General features: G+C 39.9%; 1 protein-coding gene across 9 annotated transcripts; it reads right to left on the bottom strand.

Moving 5' to 3' along the window:
• Nucleotides 1-1,382: 1,382 nt before the first annotated feature.
• On the bottom strand, nucleotides 1,383-22,882 carry ASRGL1 (asparaginase and isoaspartyl peptidase 1). 9 transcript variants are annotated; one of them, XM_065834800.2, is made up of 7 exons: nucleotides 22,748-22,882; nucleotides 20,822-21,064; nucleotides 16,047-16,189; nucleotides 11,243-11,397; nucleotides 6,916-7,034; nucleotides 4,806-4,916; nucleotides 1,383-2,153 (listed from the first exon to the last, which is right to left on the bottom strand). In XM_065834800.2, the coding sequence occupies exons 2-7, from the start codon at nucleotides 21,006-21,008 to the stop codon at nucleotides 1,918-1,920; spliced, it is 951 nt and encodes a 316-aa protein (XP_065690872.2). In that variant the 5' UTR covers nucleotides 21,009-21,064; nucleotides 22,748-22,882; the 3' UTR covers nucleotides 1,383-1,917. The 9 variants fall into 9 exon arrangements, with proteins under 9 accessions (XP_065690872.2, XP_071663013.1, XP_065690873.2 ...); XM_071806912.1 differs by lacking the exon at nucleotides 22,748-22,882 and adding an exon at nucleotides 22,478-22,705; XM_065834801.2 differs by lacking the exon at nucleotides 22,748-22,882 and adding an exon at nucleotides 22,422-22,704.
• Nucleotides 22,883-24,611: the final 1,729 nt, after the last annotated feature.

Raw genomic sequence — 24,611 nt, 5'->3', positions numbered from 1 at the left:
GTGACTTAACCACAGCAACCATTTACCATTCCTTTGGACAGCCCTGAGATTGTATCTGTACTGCTGCTGTGGTTGATGGTGCCTTCTGGGGAGACGTGAACTTGTTCAAAGCTACCAAAAGCCAACTGTCCAGGAGAGCACAGTGCCAAACCCTGGCCGACAAACCGCCCGGCAGGTGCAATGCTTTATGCCTGCTGCTACGCTAACCATCACTTGGGTTTTGGTCAACTGGGAACAGGCTTGAATTCACTAAGAGAACATAACAAAACCAGAGCCTGACAAAGATGACACACCAAGTGTTGTGGTAATACTGTGTTAAATGCTCGTCTCTCCAGCTACTTCAAGCAAATGAATAGTTACTAGGAACGTGCCCTATACAGAGTCTAATAAATCTAATAAAACAGGTATAAGACAAGAAATCTGTATTCATTATCTTTTGTGTATAACCTACATTCATGCCCATGTATCACCATTTAGCTCTAAAAAAATCACATTTGATTCTTTTTCTTTAAAAAGAATAATTGCACAACTTCAAAACAATGCTGCAGAGTGAGATTTGGCAGAACTTGAGGAGATCATATTTCCTATTGCCTGTCCTGAATTTGATCGAGCACTGGGGAACAGGTGAGGTAAACAAAGCAGAATCTTGACAACAAAAACCTTGATTACCTTGATATGCTAGAAAAAAAGCAGTTATTGTTTTAGCTTCATTTCAGAGAACAGTCTGGCCCTGTTATGTTGGCATCTGACGCACAGAAGGGGAAATTATTTTTTACTCAGAAGACCACTTCTCTCTACAGATGAGCACATCTTAAACACTGTTATTGTTTCATAAACTGCTAGTGATCAGATAGTAGCCGTCTTCTACATTATCTTCTGTGCAACAAAGCATGCAAATACTCCATGGTTGTGTTTTGCATGAGCCATCTACTTGTGAACCATCACTGTCCCCATCCAGCCATCTGCAACGTCTAATAAAGCATGGATCAAAGTAGAGAGCAGGTTAGACAACTTGGCAACCTGACCCTTCTGTCTGAGCCAGCCCAATATTGTTGTTGCGATGGAGGTACGAGTAGTTTCAATTTTTGCTATGTTTATTCTGGTTATCTTGTAAAGGGGAACATTCCACAGTACAATGGCATGCAATTATAGCATACAATCTGTCCTCAGGGGAAATCTAGTCACCAGCTGAAATCCATAAAATTATTACACAGTTTTAAACACAAGAAAAAAATACAGTTAAGTCAGAAAATAGAAATTTTGCTCTTTCTTCTAAAGATACAAAATCTTAATGATGAAGCTGTCTCAGAAATAAAGCAGAACATAAATTCTTTTTAAAAAGAAACCTCACCAGAAAACATTTCAGACTGCACACAAGAAGCTGAAGAGGCAATTTTATTTTATTTCAGTACAACTTGCTTTTATCACTTGATTTCAGATCATTATTCTTCCAGTTAATCATTGTCTCTCTGTAACGTGTTTAGACTTAAAAGGTGCCTATAACCTTTGTATTTGATTAGCAAGGATTGCTGGTTTATTGATATTTATTGAAATCATGACCTTCTTTACTACTACCCCAGATATTAAGTGAATAATATCCTTCCTATTAACTGTCCACATATACTTGGAAATATTGTAGCCTACATTGTTTTGGTCTCTAACCAAGAATGCTGCCAACCATTCTCTTTCTTATCTAGAACAGAAGGATCTCCTGACTTCCTGAAGGTATTAATAAATGCTATACATATATCCATGACCACTGAAGAACCATGTCTAGGTTTCATTTTGACTGTAAATGTGGCAATGCCTGTGAACCAATCAAGAGTACAAATCTTTCGGAAAGATGAAATCAACTGTCATCGTCCTCCAGCAAAAACTGGACATCTTCATTCTTCCTTAGTCCATGTTTCTTCATTCTCAGAATCCCTCCCTCTCAGATGCAAGTGCTTCATCAACAGATTTTGTGTGCCTTTCCCCGGCATAAATCCCATAATGCAACTGATCATCCTTTACCGTAGCCCAGGACATCTGCTTGGTGGAGAACCTTGCTGCCCACTCTCCTGAACTGTTAACAACAATGACACCCCCCAAGCCCCCAACTCGTGTCTTCATGTAGTCTAATGCAGTGTCAGCAGCCACCTCTGGTGACAACCCTGAAAAGAAGAACAAGGTAACTTCATGGTATCTGTCCTGAAGTCAGTTTTTCAATTCCCTTAAGTTTCACCCCTCCCCATGGAGCCAGCCAAATCCTATTCCTCCTTCAACTGAATTAGTAAAAAATTTCCACTGCAGCAAAGGAACTGTTTGTAGGAAGGCTCTGGACAGTTGCTAATAGCTGCTATGGTGTGGTGCTGCTATAAAGACGGGTCTTAAATAGTTTCAGATTGTAATTCAGCTTCAGTGCTTGATATAGATTAACTCATGAACTCTATGTTCGAGATACATTTCTTATGCCAGCATTTGAAGGGAAAAATGCCACTCTGCAAGCTTTCCATCAAAGGTTTGTCACAAGCTAGGTCTCAAGCATTTACAATTTGAAAAAAACCAAAACAAAACAAACAAACCACATCAAAACAATCCAAAATTTCAGTCATCATCTATGCTCCAAGTCCACTGGCTCTAATGGATCTCAAAGCACATATTTCCTATTGCCATATTTTATCAAAAAGCAAACATCGGCGTTACTCTTCCTGAAACTTCTGAAAGTTATCAGGCAAGGGGAGGACTTGAGGTACTAGATATCAGAGAAAGGACCAGCAAAGCAACTTTATCTTTTCATTACAATTAATCCATATTAACAGCAATATTTTATAAATAAATCAAAGTTAATGTGTACATCATACACACAGGCCTGTAACAGCTGGGGAATATTTGTTCACTATATAGATGTATGAATATATATTCAGCAATGCAGCTGGCTTACCCTAATTGTTCCAAGATATACACCACTGGTAATGTTATGCAGCTTAAGTTGTGGAACAAAAACTGACCTTCATGCCTTCTCTGCAAATTTTGAGTTAAAACCAAACAAAACCAGCAGAGTCAGAATTATTCACAGCACTGGTGACTGACAGGATAAAGCTCCTTTCTCTGACATTACGGGTGGCACTGTGACTATTCGAGTCAGTGGCACTGACTTCAAAGGGTCAGAATTTCACTGTCTGATTTTACGAAAAGACGACAGCTGCCACCATAAGACAGAGATTCCAACAGCTGTTAAAAGACTAGCAAAGCAATTCACCCCTAAAATATCAAAGTCAATTTTGCAGCATTGGTCTAAAATAAGGTATTTAGTATGTGAATTCCTGAATATTGAACAGAATTATGAAAGAGCTCTATAGTTGTCCTAAAGTCTGCAACTTTAGTTGGCTGTTCAAGGACTCAAAAAGTTATAATAAGTTGAGGGTTTGTTTTCAGTGCCTTTGAGGGGTGGTGGGGGGAAGTCTATTGCTGACGTATTTTCCTGGCAGCTGAGTTATACTTCTGGGCCGTATGACTGAAGGTAGAGCAAGCACGGGCAGGGTGAACAAGTGCAAACCCATTAAACATGCACATATGTGGATTTGTTATCTTTGTTTCTTTTTCTCTTAAAAAAAAAAAAAAAAAAGCCTCATTTGCCTTTCATACTGATTTATCACAAGCCAGACAACTGCTATCAATGCATAGGTTTTACAATGCAGTTAACTTCAAGCCAGAAAATAAATTGGTTTATACATAAATACTGCTTAGAAGACCATTCACAAACTGAATGGCCGGGGACTTTAATATAGAGAGTAAGGGCAGATCGTAACATGTTACAGCTTTGGGAAATAATCTGTAGGTTGTATTTTATGCTGAAACTATCACAGTAGCCAAGAGATTTACAGAGAAATGCACTGACTATATGCAAACAGCTCTGAAAAGCATAACAAAAATATTCTCAGCTGTTACTTGTCCCTCTACTTACTGCTTCTCCAAAGAAAATGTAAACTGAAAGTTTTTCAGATACTTCCAGTTCGGTTGATCTCAAAGCCAGTTATACTGTACTGCCCAAAAGCTATGGCTTTCTAAAAATAATGGTGATATCCATATTAATGGTTCTTCAACTGCATGGAATACAAGTATGTTGTCTGGCTATGTTTACAGGCTGTAATATAATCAAGGGTTTAGATGCCAGACTAACTCATGAAGGTAAAGCTCCAAAGGGTCATCCCACAGCCAGATTATATTGCAGTCACAGAAGACATACTGTGTCAGCTGTTTGACACATATCCACCCAGCCAGTTTAGTATATTTTCCAAAACAAAATAAAAATTTAAATCACAGTTAAAGCATCTTAAAAGCATTTCTGTTGCTATAATCAGTGTTGTTAAAATAAAAACCATTTCAGTTTATTGGAAAGGTAATATTCTATGCTTTCTTATTTCAGCTCTGATTATCCATCTCTAGCACTCCCCTACTGCTTTCTTTAAAGTATCTTGCTTTTACTTGTTTTCTATTTCTTTGTTGACAAAAATTTAGCTTAAAATTGGGGAAAAAGTTTATTAATTAGAACTTCAGTTAGACAAAGTAGACAATAGTGTCTTTCAACGTACATTGATCAAAGGCATGATTAAACATCAAGCAGCACAGATACTTCTGTCCACTTGAGTTTTAAATACTTCAGTACTTTGTTTTGTTTTTTACAGAGAGGTGACCCAACCACATACCCCTGGGAGCAACTCTTCTGCCAACTGTTCTAGGATGATAGTACACAAACTGAAACTTGTCATTACGCAATGTTTCCTATCCTCATTATTTGAGCTTACAGGAAGTTTGGAATTTACCTTGTTCCATGTGATAGAGGATCAGTCGGGCTAAGACCACTTTCATAATGCTCTCCCCGTGTCCTGTGGTTGAAGTGGCACCAGAACGGTTATCAGCATAACCCCCACTTCCTTTTCAGAGTGGAAAAAAAAGGCAATATTCCGTAAAATAATTTACAAGCTCTGCATTGTTTAAAATAGGTATGGAACATTTCTTCCTAAAGGTCTGGCACTTCTGGGCTTTTCTGGGAGCAAAGTGTCAGTAACTAACTTCTTTCTCACTTCTGCCTCAGTTTGAAAAGTAAAATATCTGAAAGAGATCAACAACAACTGGATGAAGTCAGTTGCCAAGTTACGAGCTAGAAGACTAGTGATTTGCTTGTGGTACATGAAGCAGAAGCAGGCCAACACTTCACAGGTATGGACAAAAATATCTTCCAGAACAGCAAGGGACAGTATATTGAGGATCAGCAAGATAGTGATGGGATGAAGAATGCCAGGTCACACATCACTGATTAAGAAGATATGAAGGGAGATGTCATGAGCACGCTGGTGAATTGACCAAATTTTGAGGGGTGCCAATCCACAAGAGCAAAAGCAGATACGACATTTGAAGAGCCTGGACTCTAGCAAAGCATAACAAAGCACCCCTGAAGGATCTTGCAAGTCCTCACCACAAGCAGAGTGCTTCTTCAGTTGAACTCCCACTCCCTACCCCCCCTTTTTTTTTCTCCTCTCCCATCCTTGTTTTGCTGGCACATTCCACACCCTGTTCTCCACCAAGCTTCCGCTTGCTCAACACCCAAGTTTCTAGCACATCTCCTAAGGAAAATATTTCCCAGGAGCAGAGGAGGAGCATACCACAGCATTATAAACAAGGTACTGGGGGAGGGGAAAGAGGCACAGAAGAGCAATGAAAGTTTCTTCCCTCCTGTACTTTCTTGATCAGATTAGACCCTTTCACTGGACCGTAATTTACACATGGAAAAACACTGCCACAGTCAGTCTGTCCAAGTCCGCTTTCGAAAGGCTCTAATATTTAAAGGAACAGCTAGTATTTCTGTATCAAATCCTTCAGATGTCTAGTAAGAGCAAAAGTTGCAAGGAACACGCTCACCAGTGCCCAGTTTCACTTGTCCTTCACAGACTTATGTCCCATAACATAGGAGCCCTGAACGTGATCTATGCAAGAGAGGAGTATTCATGGTCAGAAGGCTGCAGTCAGAAACGAAGCTGAAAATCATAGTCAAAATGCAGAGGATACCAAAATAATAGCAATTTAGACTGTGAGAGAAAGTTAGTATTAGTTTTGTAATAATCATGTACTGCTAAAAGCAGTGCTGCTTGAGTTTGGAACGTGCTTTACTAATTATTTTCCAAATCCCAACTGTATGGTAGAACCCTGAAGCAATCAAATGGCAAGTCTGTCCCGTGAGAGGAACAAGTCTGGGGAAAGGATTTTAAGTGTCTCTTTGTATTTGGATAATAGATCTCTTAAAATATTTCCTTTATTCCACACCGCATCTATGAGGCTCTGAGGCAGTCTTATCAGGGCTCTCTAAGAACAGGAATTTACTCAAAGCTGCCAGTAATTTTTTACAATTCTGGCTCACTCATATAACAAACAGTAATTACAATTACACCACTTTCCTTAAGTATCAAGAAAAAAGCATCTTAGTATGGATCAGGCTACAGTTTTTGATTCAGCTGTAAGCATGAATGTACAAAAGCAGAGCTTTATTAGAGTGAATGCAAGGAAACACAGAAAAAAACAAAAACAAAAAACCCACAAACACAGAGACAGAAGACAACCAACCTACCACAACACCCCAAACAAACAAAAAAACCCCAAAACCCAACCAACCAAAAACCAAAAAAACTGAAACAACTTAGCATCCAGAAAAGGACAGAAACAACAAACACCAGTCCCCATTTTTCAGACAAAAAGATGATGACAGCACCACCCCTCTGCTCCTACTTCCTACTTGCAATCTCTGTGTTGTGTTAAGGAGCTTGAGTTTTGATACATTTGAATGTTAGACCTCCCTTTCAGATGTCCAGTACTTATGTTTCATTTCACGTGTGTGTGATGCATCTTTCTTTTTGAGAGGCAAGACCCCACACCTCATACCTATGCATGCTGTGTCACCAACACGGCCAGCGAGTTTATTAGAGAGTCCTCCAGTGGATGTTGCACAAGCTACATTTCCTTCACTGTCTATAGCAACAGCACCGACTGTTCCAAGGTCTCTGCCAAGAAAAACAGTTCACAAAATTAGGTAGAATTAAAGCATACCTGCCAAAGCATGCTGCATTTATTTTCCAGGTAGCTTTAAAAGAGATGACTGCAAAAAAATTACTGCTCATCATAAAGCTATTTATTACCATGCTTGTTGTTACAAAAATAACAAGCAATAAGCAACAATTCTCACAGCTTTATATTTAATAGAATAGAAAATGTTAACTCCCCTCCCGCCCCCCCCCCCCATGACTTATTTACATTCCTAGCATGGAAAATTGGAATTTGGGAGGAAGAAAACCCACAAAACAAAACCACACAAGGCAGAAATATTTCCAGCCATCATAGGTCTGCAATAGTTTTTTGGCTGTGACACACCCAACACACAACTTTCCCCTAAACAGCAACTCAAAAATGCAAGAATTGTCTCCACTGTCTCGATGGGAGGTAAACCGGAATTATTAATGACAATACATGTAAACAAGTCAATACAGAAAAGGCGAGTCATGTTATGAATGCACTGAATCATTTCCTTCCTGTTCCTCCTCCTTCCTCTTCCTTATTCCCCTAAATGCTTGAAAGCCACAAAAAAAAGGTTATTTATGTGCCTTTCAACTAGTATTGTTCACAATGCATCATTAATACATATTTTTGTCTTTGTACTCTGTAGCTAAGCAATCTTGAGGTTTAAATCACTTGGCCAGTAGAATCTGTTGAAACCACACAGCAGCTTAAAAAACGTTATGCACTGAAGAAAACAGAAGTCTCAACTGCTGCTTTATTTCTTCAGCACAGAAAAGTCACACATAATAGGCTCCTTAAAATATACATATGTATTCATACTCAGAGAAAAAAGCTATTGCAACTTACTGTAACAGTTGCTGCACTGAGCAGCAAGACATGACTGAGAAACAACAATTTGACTGTCCACATATTCCAATTTTGGCAAATCATGTAGGAATAAAAACCAGTATCTGGCTAGGAGACATATGCCAGAAAAGTGTACATCTCTCCACACAGGAAAAGAATTTCTAATAATCTCTGAAGGAACTGCCCAACAGGTGACTGGAACAGAAATACATCTGGAAGTTGCCTGGGCACTGGTGAGGGTCTATGACCCTCCCAAAATCTAAGCTAATTACATCAGATAAAGTCTTTGTGTACCATAAAACCCACAGTCGACTTCTCAGAGAACCAACTTCCTGTTCCCTCCTGCTTATAGAAAATATCATACTGTCAGTCCCTTCACTTCATTCACAGCAATTCAAAGTTGACTGATGAATCACAGGCCTTACAAACTGCTCTGACATTTATGTGGAGACAGACCTCATCTCAAACTGATATGATGGTGCAGATGGGCTTCCCACCCATCCATCTGTTACAAATGGTTTGCTGAAGAGTATTAGTAAATTCAATACTTCCTTGCACACTCACATTGCACCTTCAACCAACCAGAGTTAGATGCTTCTGAGAAGTTAAGAAAGGTGCATCCAGATGTACATTTTCCTAGGTTTGTATTTACCTTAAGCAACTGTGAGAACAATGAAAGTACACAGATCACATACACAGCAGCTACTGCTCAGGTACAAGAGCTCAATGAGTGATAAGTAACAAAAAGCATGTGTCCAACATACCTCATCTGCTGCAGAGCAAACAGATAACTACACTGAATTTCTTTCTGTCCCTTCAAACATTTTTATTACTTCAGTATCATGTTTGTTCACCTTCAGAACAAAGGCAAAGAAGATACAAACAATCTGTTGCACAGCTAATCGACTCAGAAATATTGCCAAGGCAGGCAAAACTGTGTAAGTACAGATATCATATTATAATTACCTATCATTACTTAGTGATGCTGTGTCACCACAGTAGTAAGAATCCCAGAGTACCTGTAGTATATCAGAGGATACTATTAGTAATAATGATTTTTTCTCCATCGATAATTATTATGTACTACATATACTGCAATACAGAATGGATCACTTGGATTTCTTCATTCCCTCTTGTTTAAATCTTTCACTGTCCAGTACCCATGAAATTATACGCACTTATTCTATGCCCATTTAATCAATGAAGTATCTGCTATTTTGTTTCTTTGCACTGCATCAGAAGTAGGGTTTTCTGTCAAGTGCTGTCAGGGTCCTTTCATTTAATACCTCCAAGAGTTACTCTCGTGCTATGATTCACAGAGGGACTAGTAGCCCAAGTTCTACCTTAAGGCCAGGCTCAACTCCCTTTCTGTGGGGTTCTCAAACAGTCTCTAGTAATTCTCAACTGGTCAGAATCTTTGGAATGCGCGACTGAAAATAAAATAAACCACTCCATATTCTCAGCAAACGGTGCACAAGATGCTGTGATGTACATGCAATGGAATCACGGGTTTTTAACATAGACGAATGCAAGCTCCTAACCAGCAGAAGAGAAAGGTCTCTCTTCTGGAAACACCAAACTTTGCTTGGAAAGCTGTGAGCCCCCAAGGTTTCCAACAGTGTTAGGGCCAGAGGACTGGTAGCAAAGTACACACCAACCTCCAAATTTCCAGTATGACCTGGTATTATCTTGCCTCTGACTAATACTACTTCACTTTCTGCCTATTTGTCTCAGGCAAGTTTCTGTATAATCACTGTGGACTTAACACGGTAGAAGAACATTCCACATGTGATACAGGAACAAATGGGCTTGCATTAAAAAAAGACCCATTTTCAACTTTGTGAATTTGTGCTGATGTTTTGGTCACCAGTTGTCAGAAAAAGAACAGCGTGGCTAAGATAAGAAAAAGTCTTGAGCCCTTCAGAAATACATAAGCCTTCTTTTATCAGATTTTCCAGAACAGGCATCTTCAGTTTCACCATTTTCTTAATAGTGTTATTAAAAAAAACCTCAAACAAACAAAACAAAAGAAAAACAAACAAACAAAACTCCAGTTATAAAGAATGAATGGAGACCCAGATGCCACACCATTCTGACTTACATATTCAGGAGACCAAGTGGCAGTAAGGGGCTACACCATCCTCAACATTCTTTGTAATGAATTATAATACCACATAGTCCTTGGATAGACCATGGATCAAAAGAAAACTTCTGTTGGATACAAGATGAACTGCGACTAAGACACCGTGGTCAAGGAACAACATCACTTTGTTTGCAAGAGTGTATTTACACTTGTCTCACAAATTTGTTTTTCTTTCTAGCAACTTCCTGAAAGTAACATATAGCTTGTATTTTATGGCCTTATTTCATGGACTTTAATTAATATGCCCACAGAAGAAATTTCCTCCTTTTGATCTACAAATTCTTCAGCTCTGCTTCTTTCATTACTGCTGTTTCACAGAACAGACGAACAACATGTAACACAGCATTTATAAAACATCAGAGTATTTTCCTATGCCACAACCACTGACATACAAATAAAAGCTCAAAACAATTTAGTATTTATGCCTGTCTCACAGGCATAAAAAACATATCTGACTCGTGATGATTTTCCTTCCTTCCTCATCCATCACACCTTCCTCTCTACTTCATAGGAAACATGCTTATTTTTCAAGTTACTTTGATTTTGCTGTTGTGCAATTCCATCCAGTAGCATCTCTTTTCACACGCACCACTACAATGAACTGGGTCAATTTTTTTCATTCATATCTACAATAATCAACAGCCACAATCAGCACTCAGAAGGAATTACTGGTCAAAATCTGATGTTAACTGCCTAATCCAGTTCAAAGACAAATCTGATCATTTCTTTAACCAAGATCAGCTTTTTTTTTTTTTTCTTATGGACTTGTTTTAAAATGTGGACTGGAGATTTTTCTAAAATCATAGTTCCTCCACAGAAAAGAGCTATAAAAAGTGATGCTTTCTGTTTGTTAACTCTATGCACTTCTCTAACTGGTGATTTTAAGAGCAATATCAAGTCTTAATTTTGTCCTCCATTAATGCCACAAAACCTACCCTATGTCAAAGTCACCAACGTCCTTCTTAAGCATCAACAAGTTCGTTCAAGTTTGTTCCAGTCATTGAAAGCTTGATTTTTTTCATTACTTCCATCAAGAACACACTCTGAAAACTGTATCAAACCATGTAATACTCGCAACTGAGGCAGCCTGGAGTCTGAACGCAGGCCATCAAGTTTCGGTGCTTTTTTTTTTTTCTTTTTAAACTGACAGCACAAATTAAATTACCTGAATTTAAAATGAAAAAAAATATTTTACAAAAACCCTACTTCTGAAACTCTTCAGGGTTGGAATCTGGTTCAAGGTTCTTCTTCCACCTCTCCCGGGATCTCTCGGTTATGAGTTTCTCCCCTGGAATCTCAGGAACACCCATGGCCTGAGCAAACAGGTATGCACCACTGTCAGTCAGCAGCATGTGCTTCGTCTACAGAAGAAAGATAAGAGATTAATTGACAATTCTTACTTTGCTTTATACAGAGCAGTTTTGTATAATCAGTCTTTATTTTTAGAAGTAGCCACACACAAAAAAAAATTCAAATTTTGCTTTAAACTGTTTAGATTTCTATACCTATATTCTCTTCAACTAACTCAAAAGATTTTCAGCTCTCCAAAGCACAGATACAAACTTTCACCATTAGTATAAAAAAAATTGCATTTATCTATTTAATACTTATTGTAACGGGAAAAGAAAAATAGGTAAATTTGCTTTTGCTAATAAGCATGAAGCTTCTCTGTACTGTTTCCAATCACCAAATCACTACTTTGTAATGTAAATAAATGTAAATATGATACAGTAAGGTGTTTAATATCAGCTGACCCATTTTATTCTAAATACTTCCTTCAACTAGCTGCTACTCATATAGACCCAGATTTTCAAATCTAAGTACAGGATATTGTTCTCACAGGTTTGACAAAAAATGTTTGCTTTCTTCTAACAACATTTGGAGAAGCTCTGTTTTGATTCCTTTATATAGCAAAGCACCTGGACCAGATTTAAGCCAACAACCTTAGCTAATTCCATGCTTCAAAGTCTGTACAGCTTGGTTAATTAGAGAAATCTGTGTCCAAAAATAAACACCAACTTCTTGGACCACTACGGAGCTGTTAATTGCTTATTACTGTACAGGAAGGTTCTGGAGCTGCAGTGGTCTGACTATATGGCATGGAGTCATTTCAGAGCACAGCAGCTAACTTCAAACAAGCTTTTACATCCATGCAGCAGCACAGCACACAAGTACCAAAAGGCAGAGGTCCAAACTGTAGAATCACGCAATGCGAGAGGCAGCAAGCCTGTAGAGCCAAGCAGGAGGCTGCAGCGACACCTACTCTACTCTCAGCCTGAAGTGAGGACCTCAGAAGTTGGGTATTACTGTGTCACGCTGCATTCCACGGGACATTTGCAGTCTCAAAGTTTCAGGCTTTAAGATGCTGCAAACCATCAGCTCCTGTTGATTTCTAAAGCAATGACGAGCCATCACCACCAACACCAACCCAGAGCACTGCATTGTTTTGAAGGATTTGAGCTGAACCTCTTCCCAAACCACAGACACTGAGCTGTGCTCCAGCCTATTACAGCCTCTGCTCTGACTCCTTCAGATGGTTGCACAAGCAGGAAACGCGACTACACTTCAGAAACATTCCTGAACAGTCATTCATGCATGCATGGCCCTGACATCAAACATTTCTGAGAATTTAGATGTCCTTCTATTGACAAATTAAGTCCTCAGTTCCCAAGAGTACAGGCTTAGGGAACATGAGTGAGGGTTTCAAGGAGGAGCCCTCTGCATCTGCGAGAGGGGGCAATAGGCTCACATGCCAAGTGTGGGCACCAGACAATAAAAGACCTGCTTCTGTTGTTCTAACTTGAAAAGTCACTTTGTGCAATACTGCCCCCCTCTGCCTCTAAACCACCACAAGACCACAAGCATACGATCCAAATTGGTTTTGGTGGGGGTTTTTGTTGGTTTTTTTTTGTTGTTGTTTTGTTTTGGTTGTTTTGTTTTGTTTTTTGTTGGGTTTTTTTTTTTTTTTGGTGTTTGCTTTATTTTTAGGAAATGCATTGAACTTTTCTTTTAGTTTTATCCGTAAGAGGAAGGCTGTGCCCTCCATCACTTGCTTTCTTCAGCAATTAAAACCCTAAATCATCCATTAAATAAGTTTAAAAAAACCCTCAAGTTTTATTGTAGAAAATTGAAGTTATTTCTTTAAACTTTTTCAAAAATGTTCCCTCCCATATGCAGATTCTCATAACATACCCACCTTGTGAGCTGCACAAACAATACTTGCAATATAGAGCAATAAACTTCTATGACAGTCTCGTGGTGTTTTGTTTTTTTGTGGTAAGGTATCTTACACAGAACTTGTTTTTCTCTTCAATATACATTGTTGATCAAAAGACCTGCTAGAACATTGCCAAACCACCCAAAAGCACGTTTTTGTCTTGTCCTTCTACAGTTTCATTAATACGTTTGCTGACTTTCTCAAGTGCCTAATTTATCTGGGACACATTTATTTAATACAAAATAATCCAAAGGACAAAATAAATGAATAAATGGTTCCAGAAATCTTACTAATAAACAACAAATGTTGGCAAGTTTAGTTAACTTCATGGGAAAAAGAGAAAATCCCTCAAATTTCTGCAGTTGGACTGAAATTCAGACCATCACTGTTCTTCATTTAACAAGCTTGGCAGTGCACAGAGCACAGCAAACATCTGCACCTTTGCCTTGAGAAGCCTATGTTCTCAGCTAAATCCTCCTGCGTCTAATGTAAAGAATTGGACGATATAGTAAGGGAAAATACACACACAGTTCATGTATACCAATGAATCAGCATTCTAATTTTCACAAGATGCCTATCTAACGAAGTGTTGGAGCTGAGAGGGATTACATGTCCCATTAAAAACAAAAAAACAAACACACAAAAAAAGCAAACAAACCACCAACCAAAAAACCCCCTCATTTCAGTGTATCATTCTATTTTTGTTCAATACAAACAGGAATAATTCAACTGCGATATAAATGCTTTCTCAACGATTTGTTGAATTAATTAATTCACGTACTAAAAGCTTTCCATCTCTAGAAGTTGCCGTGTTCAACAGCGTATTAAATCACAAATGGAAATTATCCTGGTTCCCTCCTTTCTTCTACCCCATGAATTTGGACAAGTTTGAGCCCAGTGAGAAGGCAATAGCACACAGGATAAACGTGCCCAACCACAATCTAGAAGAGCTATTCTGGCCACCAGATGGAGCCCATATTGTTCCATAATAGGAATAGAAATACAGAAAATTACAAATGGGTGGGAAGTGGTTTTTTGCTTTATTTGTTTTTCTGGTTTTGGGAGCTACATGTTTCAAAATTCCTTAAGGCAGTGAGGCATCTCAAAACCACTGGGAAACCCCAGGAAAACTACAGTCTTATTACCCATGGGTCAGAGAGTTCAAGATATTTTTAATTATGCACAGCAAACCAAAATAAAATATGCTCCGAGAAGTACTGTGAAATGGATTGGGCTGGTGTCCCAAAATTTCCATCCAAGATTAACAGAAGAGTAACATCAGTTGGTATTCCAACTGGAGAAACAGCAGAAACTCACCTCAAGCCATATCAAGCAATTTAGGCCAACATTTACATTTGTACTTTGTCATCTACACAGAGTTGTTTTTTTTTTTTAATCTAAGCAGAGTAATACACTTTACCATAAAATGTCATGGGTTTAGAGCTATACCATTATACTTGATCCTGTACAGTTGAATTTTATTGTTTCATTTCAAAATGAGCCTCAGTATTTCTGAACCACAGAAGCACCACACAATGACAAGAAAGACCTTATGACAAGAAAGACAAAGCAGGTGGTCTTGCAAAGCTGTCTATCAGTTACACTTATTTGTTCTAGTTACATGACAGCACAAACCCCATATGAAAGAACAAAGCTGATTCATCACAAGTTTTAACATTGTTTTCTAGTAGATACACATTTTTTAAAGTATTTTAGTGAAAAGTTCTGATTTTAAAACAGAACATCCTCCAGTTAAGGGCAAAAATAATGCCTATCTTCTTTGGAGGCTGTTGAGGACGAATTACATTTCAATTACCTTTACAGACACCAGAAGAGGCTTTGTTTCCTGAAAAGTCACTTTGAAAGGTTAAAGAAATATAAATCCCATATTTTAATAAGTAGTTTTGCAAATGTTAACTCTTTTCAACAATGAGGCAGCTGCCCTAGCAGGTTGGAAAAAAAACTCCAAAGACAGTACAAACTTTTCGATCACTGTCACAGTCTAGTAATTGTAAAATGGATGCACATATCACACAAATGACCTATTCCATCCTGAACCACAGCAGTTGAACCATTTATGAAAGATGAGAGACATCTGCTGTGACAGACATCAAAAGGACTTCTTAGTGGAGTAAGGTGGGATTGATTTTACATAGAAGGTCAAGTAATAATCATGTCGCTGTCCTTATAAATTTGATTCTCTTGGAAAATCTGTCACCATCACACAGTGCTAATGTAATATTTTACTGCTGGAAGACCACGACTTTGCACGAGGGCTATCATCTGACTAGGTCACAGTGGAGAAGGCCAACAACAAAAGACTGTGTCACATGGTCAAGTATGTTACTGGGTCATTTAATTAAGTTCTATGTCATTGCAAAGTCAACAGTACATTATCCAACTTTAGTATCGCAAGATCAAGCAGAAGACTCAGTGACAGCATGAAATCTCTTCAAAGAACAAGTGAACAAAAACCACACAACTTAAAATCTTGAACACCAGCTGTGGAGCTACAGGTGATCGACACATATAGGTCAATTTCTCCTTGAGCTTCCGACTGCACAGCAGAACTTCTGTTTCCTTAGAACGTTATTTTCAATAAATAACTCTCAAAAACCCTTAAAATAGAAGTTCTCCATGATCATGACCATAGTTTCCAAATACTACCATCTATTTCTCTCTTCTTTCCTTCTTTAAAGCATTACACAAACATCATCATTGAGGTGTATCAATGTACTGAATGAAGTTCCAAAATGAAAAAATGCTTCGTATTCAAGTACATATTCAGCATACCTTTTCCATGACAAGTCGAGCAAGTTTTATTGGGTTTGCTATACATTTAACTGCAGATACTGCTCCAGAGTCTAAATTTTTTCCATCCATGATAATGGCATCCATTTCTACTTCACCTTTTTCATTTAGAACGGATCCACAACCTAAAGACACACACACACAAAAAAAAAAAAAAAATCAAGGAAGGGAAAAAGAAGAAAGTCATTAAGAGCTAACCATCAGGTGATTCAATTATTGTATCTCATCAAGCAAACTTTCTCCTTCCCAGTTTGTTGTCTGATGTATCAAAAGTATCTCCTGAATACCAACAAACAAGCAGAAACATTGCTGAGTATAACCACAAAATCCAGCCATTAACAGAAGTCTCACAGAGTACATCTACTTTAAATTAGAGTTTTATTTTTATAAGATGAAAAACACACTTCCAATCCCATCCAAAATGATATACTAGGTACAAAAGTTAAAATGACAAACAATCACGAACAGAATTCTCTATCCTCCAGCTCACTTCAAGTGCACATAAAACTATTTTACCTTTACAGTTCTTCCAAAAGAAGAACCCAACAAAATAGTGTTCAATCCTGTCAACAGATGAACATCACATAGCATCCCAAGAAACTGCCAAAATAGATGGAGAATACAAGCATCCATTCACTAGTGTAGCAAAAGCTTGAAATAACAAGTTATTCATTACCAAATAAAAAGAGTAGAAAAAGGAATTAAAAAAAGAAAAACAAAACCACAAAAAAAAAAAAACCACACACACACAAAAACCCAACCAAACAAAAAAAAAAACAAACAAAAAAACCCAAAAACAAACAAACAAAAAACACCCAAAAAACAAAAAACCAATACACCAAAACCAAAAATCAAGTAATAAAACGTTGGGTAGTTATTTTGTTCTATAATTATCGGTGCTATCACTAACCTAATTGAAAATTAATGAGATACAAAATGAGACAATGCAAAGAGGTGCTTTTTTTTCTTTAATAAAGCAAATAACTATCACAGGGAAATAATCAGTTGTAAGCCATCAAGTGCACAAGCCTTGCTAATAAGGATGGAGAATACAAATCCTAAAAATAAGTTTAAAAAAGCAAAACCAAAAAATATGGCAGATTACACAGTAGCTCAGGTAGAAAGACTTGACCATTGTACAGAGAAAAAAAAATTATTATCTCTGTTAAACCAACATTAAAGCAGATCAGAAAGCACTGTTAGTAACTGTTGACACAAGACTTCCGTACCAATGTACATCAGACCTAAATATATGAAGTTAAATCCTGTTACAAGAGGCAACAAAATCCTGTAATCTTCCTATAATCTCCAGAGCTCCCCCCACCACACACGGACACACCTCCAAAAAATTATTTTTTGCCCCTCTCCAACTGCATAAACTATTCCAGAGTTCAGCTCTGCACCATTCCCAATGTGGCAATTTCTAGACTACACTATCTGTAAAGAGCTTACAGGTAACTGTCTTATGGCACCTGTGTTAACACCAGTTTCCCAGCTTCTCCTTTATGCTGTTACAAGGAATAAGTCCTGTTTTCTTAGATAAACCTCTTTTAGCTTCCTTTGACAAGGCAGGCCCTCCAGCCCATGATCACCGAATTCCCACTAGAACTAGGGTACCCTTTGCTCAGGAATCAGTGACGAGAACCACAGTTTCAGGGGAAGCTCTACCAGCCCCCTTCATCACTGCATTAATACTATGTCTACCAGAGACCTCTCCTGGGAAACATCTTTGGAGCAGCACACAGTTTCAGACAGATCTTGTAGTCAAAGGCAACTTCCTACCAAAATCTCCTTTTACAGTCAGTGGAGATAGGTGCCCTCTAAGAACAATTCATCCCCCTTGTCTTAGAGAGCTGTACAGCCATCCTTCCTCATTCTGCTGATCGCCATGAAAGCTTGTACATCACAGCAAGGCTGGATGCTAAAATTCAGGTTATCTGAGGCAGGAGAAATCCTTCTTTCTGTTGTTACAGACTGTCTTTTCACTCGCCTTCCAGCACAATGGGTTGGGACTACCTGCCTCTGAAGCCACAGTATCCATTGGCAGCAGCACCAGAAGAAAAAGTTCGGCTCACTTGTGAAGCCAAGGCAGAGAAACAAACAAACAAACAAAAAAAAGAGACAACAAAAGACAGAAAGTCCAAGGGGACATAAACAATAAGCATGTTTGACATCAGCCAAATCAGAGTAGGGGTGCTGAGAGCAGCACCCCAGTTCCCTCTATCTACACATTATCCTGCAAAGGCTGAGGAGGAAAGAGGGTGCAAGGAGCACTATACTGGAATGACAGCTCTTATATCTGGAGTATTCAGATCAAGCTAGTTAACACTTCTAATCATCAAAGAGACGGCATGAAGGAAATATTACCATGGCCATTTCCTCATCACAAGCAGAACATGATGACTTCACTATAAATTACATGCTGCAGAAGTCACTAAGATGGTAGTTCTAGACAACAATACAGCTTCTCAGTCCCTACACCAAGCCCACGTCGAGACGCATTCACATAGTACAGCTAAACCCTATAATTGAAAAAAGGATACAACTAGATCATTTCGCCCATTCCTCACAATCTTCATTGTTGTCTCTTAGCAATGTCTGTGTTTTCCTAGAAAATATTACACTAAAATGGATTTTTCTTCTACAAAGATAAATGCCACATAGTGAGTTTTCAACAGCCACTCCAATCAGGGCCCTCTTCACATGGCTTCCAGCTCATTTTTGCCATTCCAGCTCATTTTAGGAGCTCTGTCTAATGAGCGTTAACACAATTAGATGTGTCTGTAAGTGATTACCAGACTACTTGCCACTTAGGATCAGCGTAGTCAAACTTCAACAAGGGCTTAAGGCTCAAGTCCAGTTTAAGCAAATTTTGCTAAAAATATCCTCGTTTAATATACAAACAAGGTATTAATATTGTTAGTAAAATTGAAGTAAACACCTTTACCCAAAAAATAATTCAACATCTATTTCAGTAAGGATAAATGTGACCTTGGACTATGAAAAAGTGTGTCATAAACCAATATTGCACTTCGTACATTAAGCAAAATGTTAAGTTATAACTGTGTATCAGTCACTGTATACAGTAGACTTTAAGGTCCTATCCTCAAATGATACGATTTTTAGAGGAGCATACACTGCTCACTAGTATCAGTTCAATGATGGCATGTTACAAGAGAGTGCGGCTCAGGACTAGCAGTATTAGTGACAAAATTCCACATAAAGGTCAAAAAAACCTTATATGCAAAAGACAGAATATGGCTAGCTATTGTGATCCTACTTAGGACGCAAATGCTTCAGACTGTTATGTACAAGTGAAATAAATGAGCCTAAACAGATCATTATAAAGTAAGCTTTCATCACTGAGAGTCACACTGAACTAAAATATATTTCCCATCTAAACATAGAACCATTAAAACTAGTATATAAGAAACCAAGAAAGTACGCAACTATTTATGTGGAATGATTAAGACAGACATGTAACAATCTTTAAGCTTAAATTTATATTGAAGTTACTTCCACATTAATATTGGACACCTAATGTCAGATAGCACATTCTTGAGATGCTTCTCAAGAATTAGGATTTCTTCCTGCCCTGAAGTAGCTGGTGTTTTTAAAATAGTAGATCTTAATTATCTCACCAGAGACATATTTTGAGACATAACTCAGAAGCGTAAAGAAAGCCAAAGGCCAAATAGAGACTGATTTACTGACCTGAACAAAACAAAGTCCTAAAGGCTAGTGACTGATTTAGAGAACATGTGAAGAAAAGTAAAAGTTAAATGAGAATGCCACCCTGATGTTAATTATATAATAGTACACACCACATCTCTATGTCCGCTTCATTATTTCAGCTTGATTTTTAGCAAATCAAAATGTTCAACCCAAGTCAGGAACAAAACACTGAAAGTTTCATATGACATAAGAGCTCTCCCTCACGCTCAATTGCAAGGTGAGAAGGAACAGAAGGATCTCTTCAAACTAAATGTGCACAAAACTAATTGCTATGTTATCTAAAACAGTGAACACTGACTGGTCTTCCTTTCCACATTTATTCCTAACATACCTTGGTGGGAGTGGGGAAACATTTTCACTGAAATTCATCAAAATAATAAATTTAAGGTCATATGAAGAGGAGAAAAATATTCAACTATTGACATGAACATTAATTAACATTAACTGTTAGGAAATTCAGTTATGAACCTAACTGTATAAATTCATGATACATATACCATTACTGCATTATTTCTGTAATATCATTTACAAAAGCACTAATTGCAAGCATTAGTTAAGAGAAAAACACTTCAAATCCCCAAGAACAGTACTTCTCTAGCAATAGGTAAAGGTCAAGTGTTAAGGCTTAAACACTGCTGCAAGCTATATTCAGGTGTCTTAAACATGGACGTTAACTAAATGTACACTCTGTTAAGGAGCCCATGTCTTAAAACTGAATACACAGCATAGTAACAGGAAAAGATTTACCAAAAAGTAATATGGCACTGCAAGAATGAAATGGCAGGTATAAAACACTAAGAAATGAGAAAAGAGTAACTCATCTGCCTAAGTGTACTCATAAGAAACTATGGTATATACCATGATATTTTATTATACAGAGAAAGAAACTATTTTGTGACACTAATATTTACTCCACTGCAATGTGCATAATTCAAAGAAAATGCAAGCCAGCATTTTCAGAAGCATCAAGGCAAAACACTTGAAATACATGATGATTTTAAACTCAATTATTGAAAAACTACCTGCATTAAAGTGAGGATCATCTTCCATTGACCGTACCGCCTCCTCAACTGCATCCAAGGCACTGCCTCCCCGTTTCAGGATATCATAGCCTTGCAGCGCAGCTCTGACGACACCAGCACGACTTCCCTCTTCTCGCTCTTTAAAGATCCGGCCAGCTCCACCATGCACCACAATGACAGGCTTCATCCTGCCAAATTTCTCTCAAGGCTTTCAGCTGTGCACACAGGTTACTTGTAATCAGTCTGTTTTGGAAAGAAGAGCCTTTATCATCTGCTCCCTTCTACACGGAGAGAGCCCTGAAGGTTAGTTAACTGATACAGTCAATTCCACTGCAACCGTTTTACCTTTCAGGAAGCTGAGCACTCACACCCAGGAGTTCCTAATGTCGTGTCAGGGCTGGAGGAGGCCCCAGGCAACTTGGTGCAACTTTGAGGTCAGCCCTGCTTTGAGGCACCTTCCAGCCTAAATTACTTTCTGATCTTACGATTTGTCACAAACCTTGTCTGGTAACGTTACTAGTTACACTGGAAAAAGCATCCGAGTGACTCTTGATCCTGCTAACTGCTCTTCATGTTAGATGAACAGCCTCATTGTTTTAGTACAATATAACCAGCAAAAAAATGCCTGACCTGCCCTGAGTTCACAGCTTAACCAGCTCTACTGCCTAGCGTTCAAACCTCTGATCTCTCGCCAAACTCTGTACTTTGCGCAGGAAAACAAGGCGTGCAAACCTGGCAGCCAACAGTGTCTTGTTACTGGTCACAGCCTCCCATTGCTACACACCTTTGGTGATGGCAATCACTTTTTTGCTTCCAGAAAAGGCAAAGGAGAAGCAGCCTCATCTCCCACCGAAATCTAGGACACCTCACAGAGGAAACACTCCACCTGAAAACGCCTTCTCAGGGCCAGCTATTTTTGGAGGCTGTGAGAAACAAAACCCAACAGCAATCTCCTCATCCTACACGCAGGCCATTGGACGGTCCCAGCGCAGCCCCCGGGGCTCCGGACCACCCGGTCCCTGCGAGCGGCTCCTGCTCCCGGGGCCGCGGGCCAGGCGGGCAGCAGGTCCGCCCCGCATAGACCCGCAGCCCGCGCTGTCTGCGCGTTACAGCCCCGGCTGGGGCAGGAGCGTCCCGATTCCCACCCAGGATACCGCTAGCGAGACCTCTGAAGTTTTTATTTCAATCGCGGGGGCCAAGAGAGGTGGTTCGGAGCGGAACAGCTCAGTCTGGCCTTTCCCCAGCCGCCTATGAAGGCCTGCCGGCCACCGCGGCGGCTTCTCAGCCTGGGGCGGGCCTGGTCCGGCCCCGCGCCCCACCGCGCTGCCCGCCCTGGGGCCCCCGCATTCGCTCAGCCTCACCGGCCCCTGCGGGGAGCGGGAACCCGGCCTTGGAGCCCAGCTGCACCGCCCCGTCCCAGCAGCTACCCACGGCCGCCGAGCGCAGCACCCTGGCCGCCCTCCCGTGGCGGTGCCGGCGCAGCCCGGAACGGCTCCGGCCAGCCCAGCCGCAGGGCACACGCACCGCGGCCGCAGGCGGGCAGCCCTTTCCCGGCGGAGCAGCTGCTGCGGCCGCCCTCAGCAGACATGGCGGCCCCCACCTGCGCTGAGCGATGCCCGCAGTTAAGATGGCGGCCTGCTGCCATTCTCACCCCACCCGCCTGGGCAGGGGCCGGGCGCTGCTGTCTCAAGGCCGGCGGGAGTGGCTCAGCCCAGGCTGCTGGGCAGTGGTGCTGCCGCGCTGTGCCGTTCTCGGCGTTGTTCCCCCCATGAGCTATAGGCAGGTGGGGAGCGCGTTCCCCGGCAGCACAGTCCCCCGGAGGGGCCGAGGCCGCCCTGCCGCCGCCGCGCGGGGGAGGCGAGAGCTGCGGTGTGACACGACCCACCGCCACCTCATCTGCCCCGTGTTAAACTAGAGAAACGGCACCTCTGCCCCACATCGAAACCCGGCGGTGCGTCCCGGCTGCCCGCCGCTCCCTCTGCTCTGCTCCCGCCGGGTTACTCCCGTTCCCAGCGCTCAGGCTGCCCGGCGAGGCTGGAAGGAGCCGCAGGGCCTGTGGGAACAGCGTGTGTGCGGACGGGTGGGCGTGGAGCAGGGGACGACAAGCTGTGTGTGGACACGCTTACCCCAGATAGGCAGCAAAGACAACAAATAATCTTGCTATTATTATTATTATTATTATTATTATTATTATTATTATTATTATTATTATTATTATTATTATTTAATTGTAGACTGCTGGTGGGACAAACAAACTGGAACACAGGAGGTTCCACTCAAAAACAAGAAGAAACTTCTTCACAGGGAGGGTGACAGAGCACTGGAACAGGCTGCCCAGGGAGGTTGTGGAGTCTCCTTCTCTGCAGACATTCAAAACCCGCCTGGACGCCTTCCTGTGTAACCTCATCTAGGTGTTCCTGCTCTGGCAGGGGGGTTGGACTAGGTGATCTTTTGAGGTCCCTTCCAATCCCTGACATTCTGGGATTCTGTGAACAGTTGTTTGCTATAAAAAGACCTGATAGAGAAGATTCTTCCTGAAAAGGAAAAATATTGGTAAAATAGACTTAATTAAAAAAAAATAATTCCGAAGTTCCTTACCTTTGTGTTAAAAAATATAAACGAAAATTTCTCAACATTTTTACAAACTCTACCCAGCAAGCAGCTGGCCTTCTTCCTTCACCGTTCCTGTTGAGTTCACTACCACTTTGCTTCTTTTTTTCTCCATTTTTTTCTCTAGGTAAGGCTGCAGGGTGACCAGTGAATCCAGTTTTCTCTGGCCATGCAAGGAATTGAGGTGACAAGGCTGTGCAAAAGGACAAGGATTTACGGCAACGTGCAGTCACTCAATTTAAGGTCTGTTTTGATCCTGAGGCTTGGTTTAAAATTAATTATTGTGGCTTAATTGAAATAAACTACTCTGGATGGTTTTTCATTGTCACTGATTGGTTAACAAAGAGGAATTTAAATTTCATATGTGAGTCATTTGAGAGTATCACTTGTTTGTATGGAATATCTATCTTGCTCTCAGAGGTATTATCAAAACAGGAAACTGATGTTAGATTAAATAGTTTAGAAGAAGAATTATTTCTTTTTTTTTTTTTTTTTTTTTTTGCATGGACAGCTGAACACTAGATAGTAACCTTAAGCTGAAATTTTAATATTAGTCTAATAATGTTATAATTCAAAAAAACAAGCATCACTTGATAGAACTGGAAAAGAATTGTAGCATGTCCTGAGCTGGAAGGGACCCACAACAATTGTTGAGTCCAACTTCTGTACCTGCACAGGACAACCCCACAGTTCATACCGTGTGTCTGAGGGCTTGTCCAGTCTCTTCTTGAACACTGTCAGACTTGGGGCTGTGACACCTCCCTGAGGAGCCTGTTCCAGTGCTCCACCACCCCCTGGGTGAAGAACCTTTTCCTAATGTCCAACCTAAACTTCCCCTGACACATCTTCCTGCCATTCCCTCGGGTTCTGTCATTGATCACCACAGAGATCAGCACCTAATAATCTGTTTCTACATCAGTTTTCTACCTTAAGCCCTCTTTGCCGTTGTGGTCAAATCATTTTGTGCTCCTTTAATAATGCTGTTTAGCTTCTCAAAACTTGCTGCAAAGTATTATTTTTAATTTTATAACTTATGTAGATATTTTAAAAATCAACATATTGAATTGTGTATCAGGAATCTGTCCTGAAGCTGTGTAAACTGTTAAATAAATAAACTTTTAAATAATTACTGTAGAAAGCTATTGATTTCATTCTTGCTAATTTTCTTCAGAGATCTTTG

The sequence above is a fragment of the Patagioenas fasciata genome, chromosome 3 (genome assembly GCF_037038585.1).
Source record: "Patagioenas fasciata isolate bPatFas1 chromosome 3, bPatFas1.hap1, whole genome shotgun sequence".
NCBI lineage: Eukaryota > Metazoa > Chordata > Aves > Columbiformes > Columbidae > Patagioenas > Patagioenas fasciata.
Note: the sequence above shows the minus strand (reverse complement) of the source record. Positions and strands in the feature narration are given on the sequence as shown.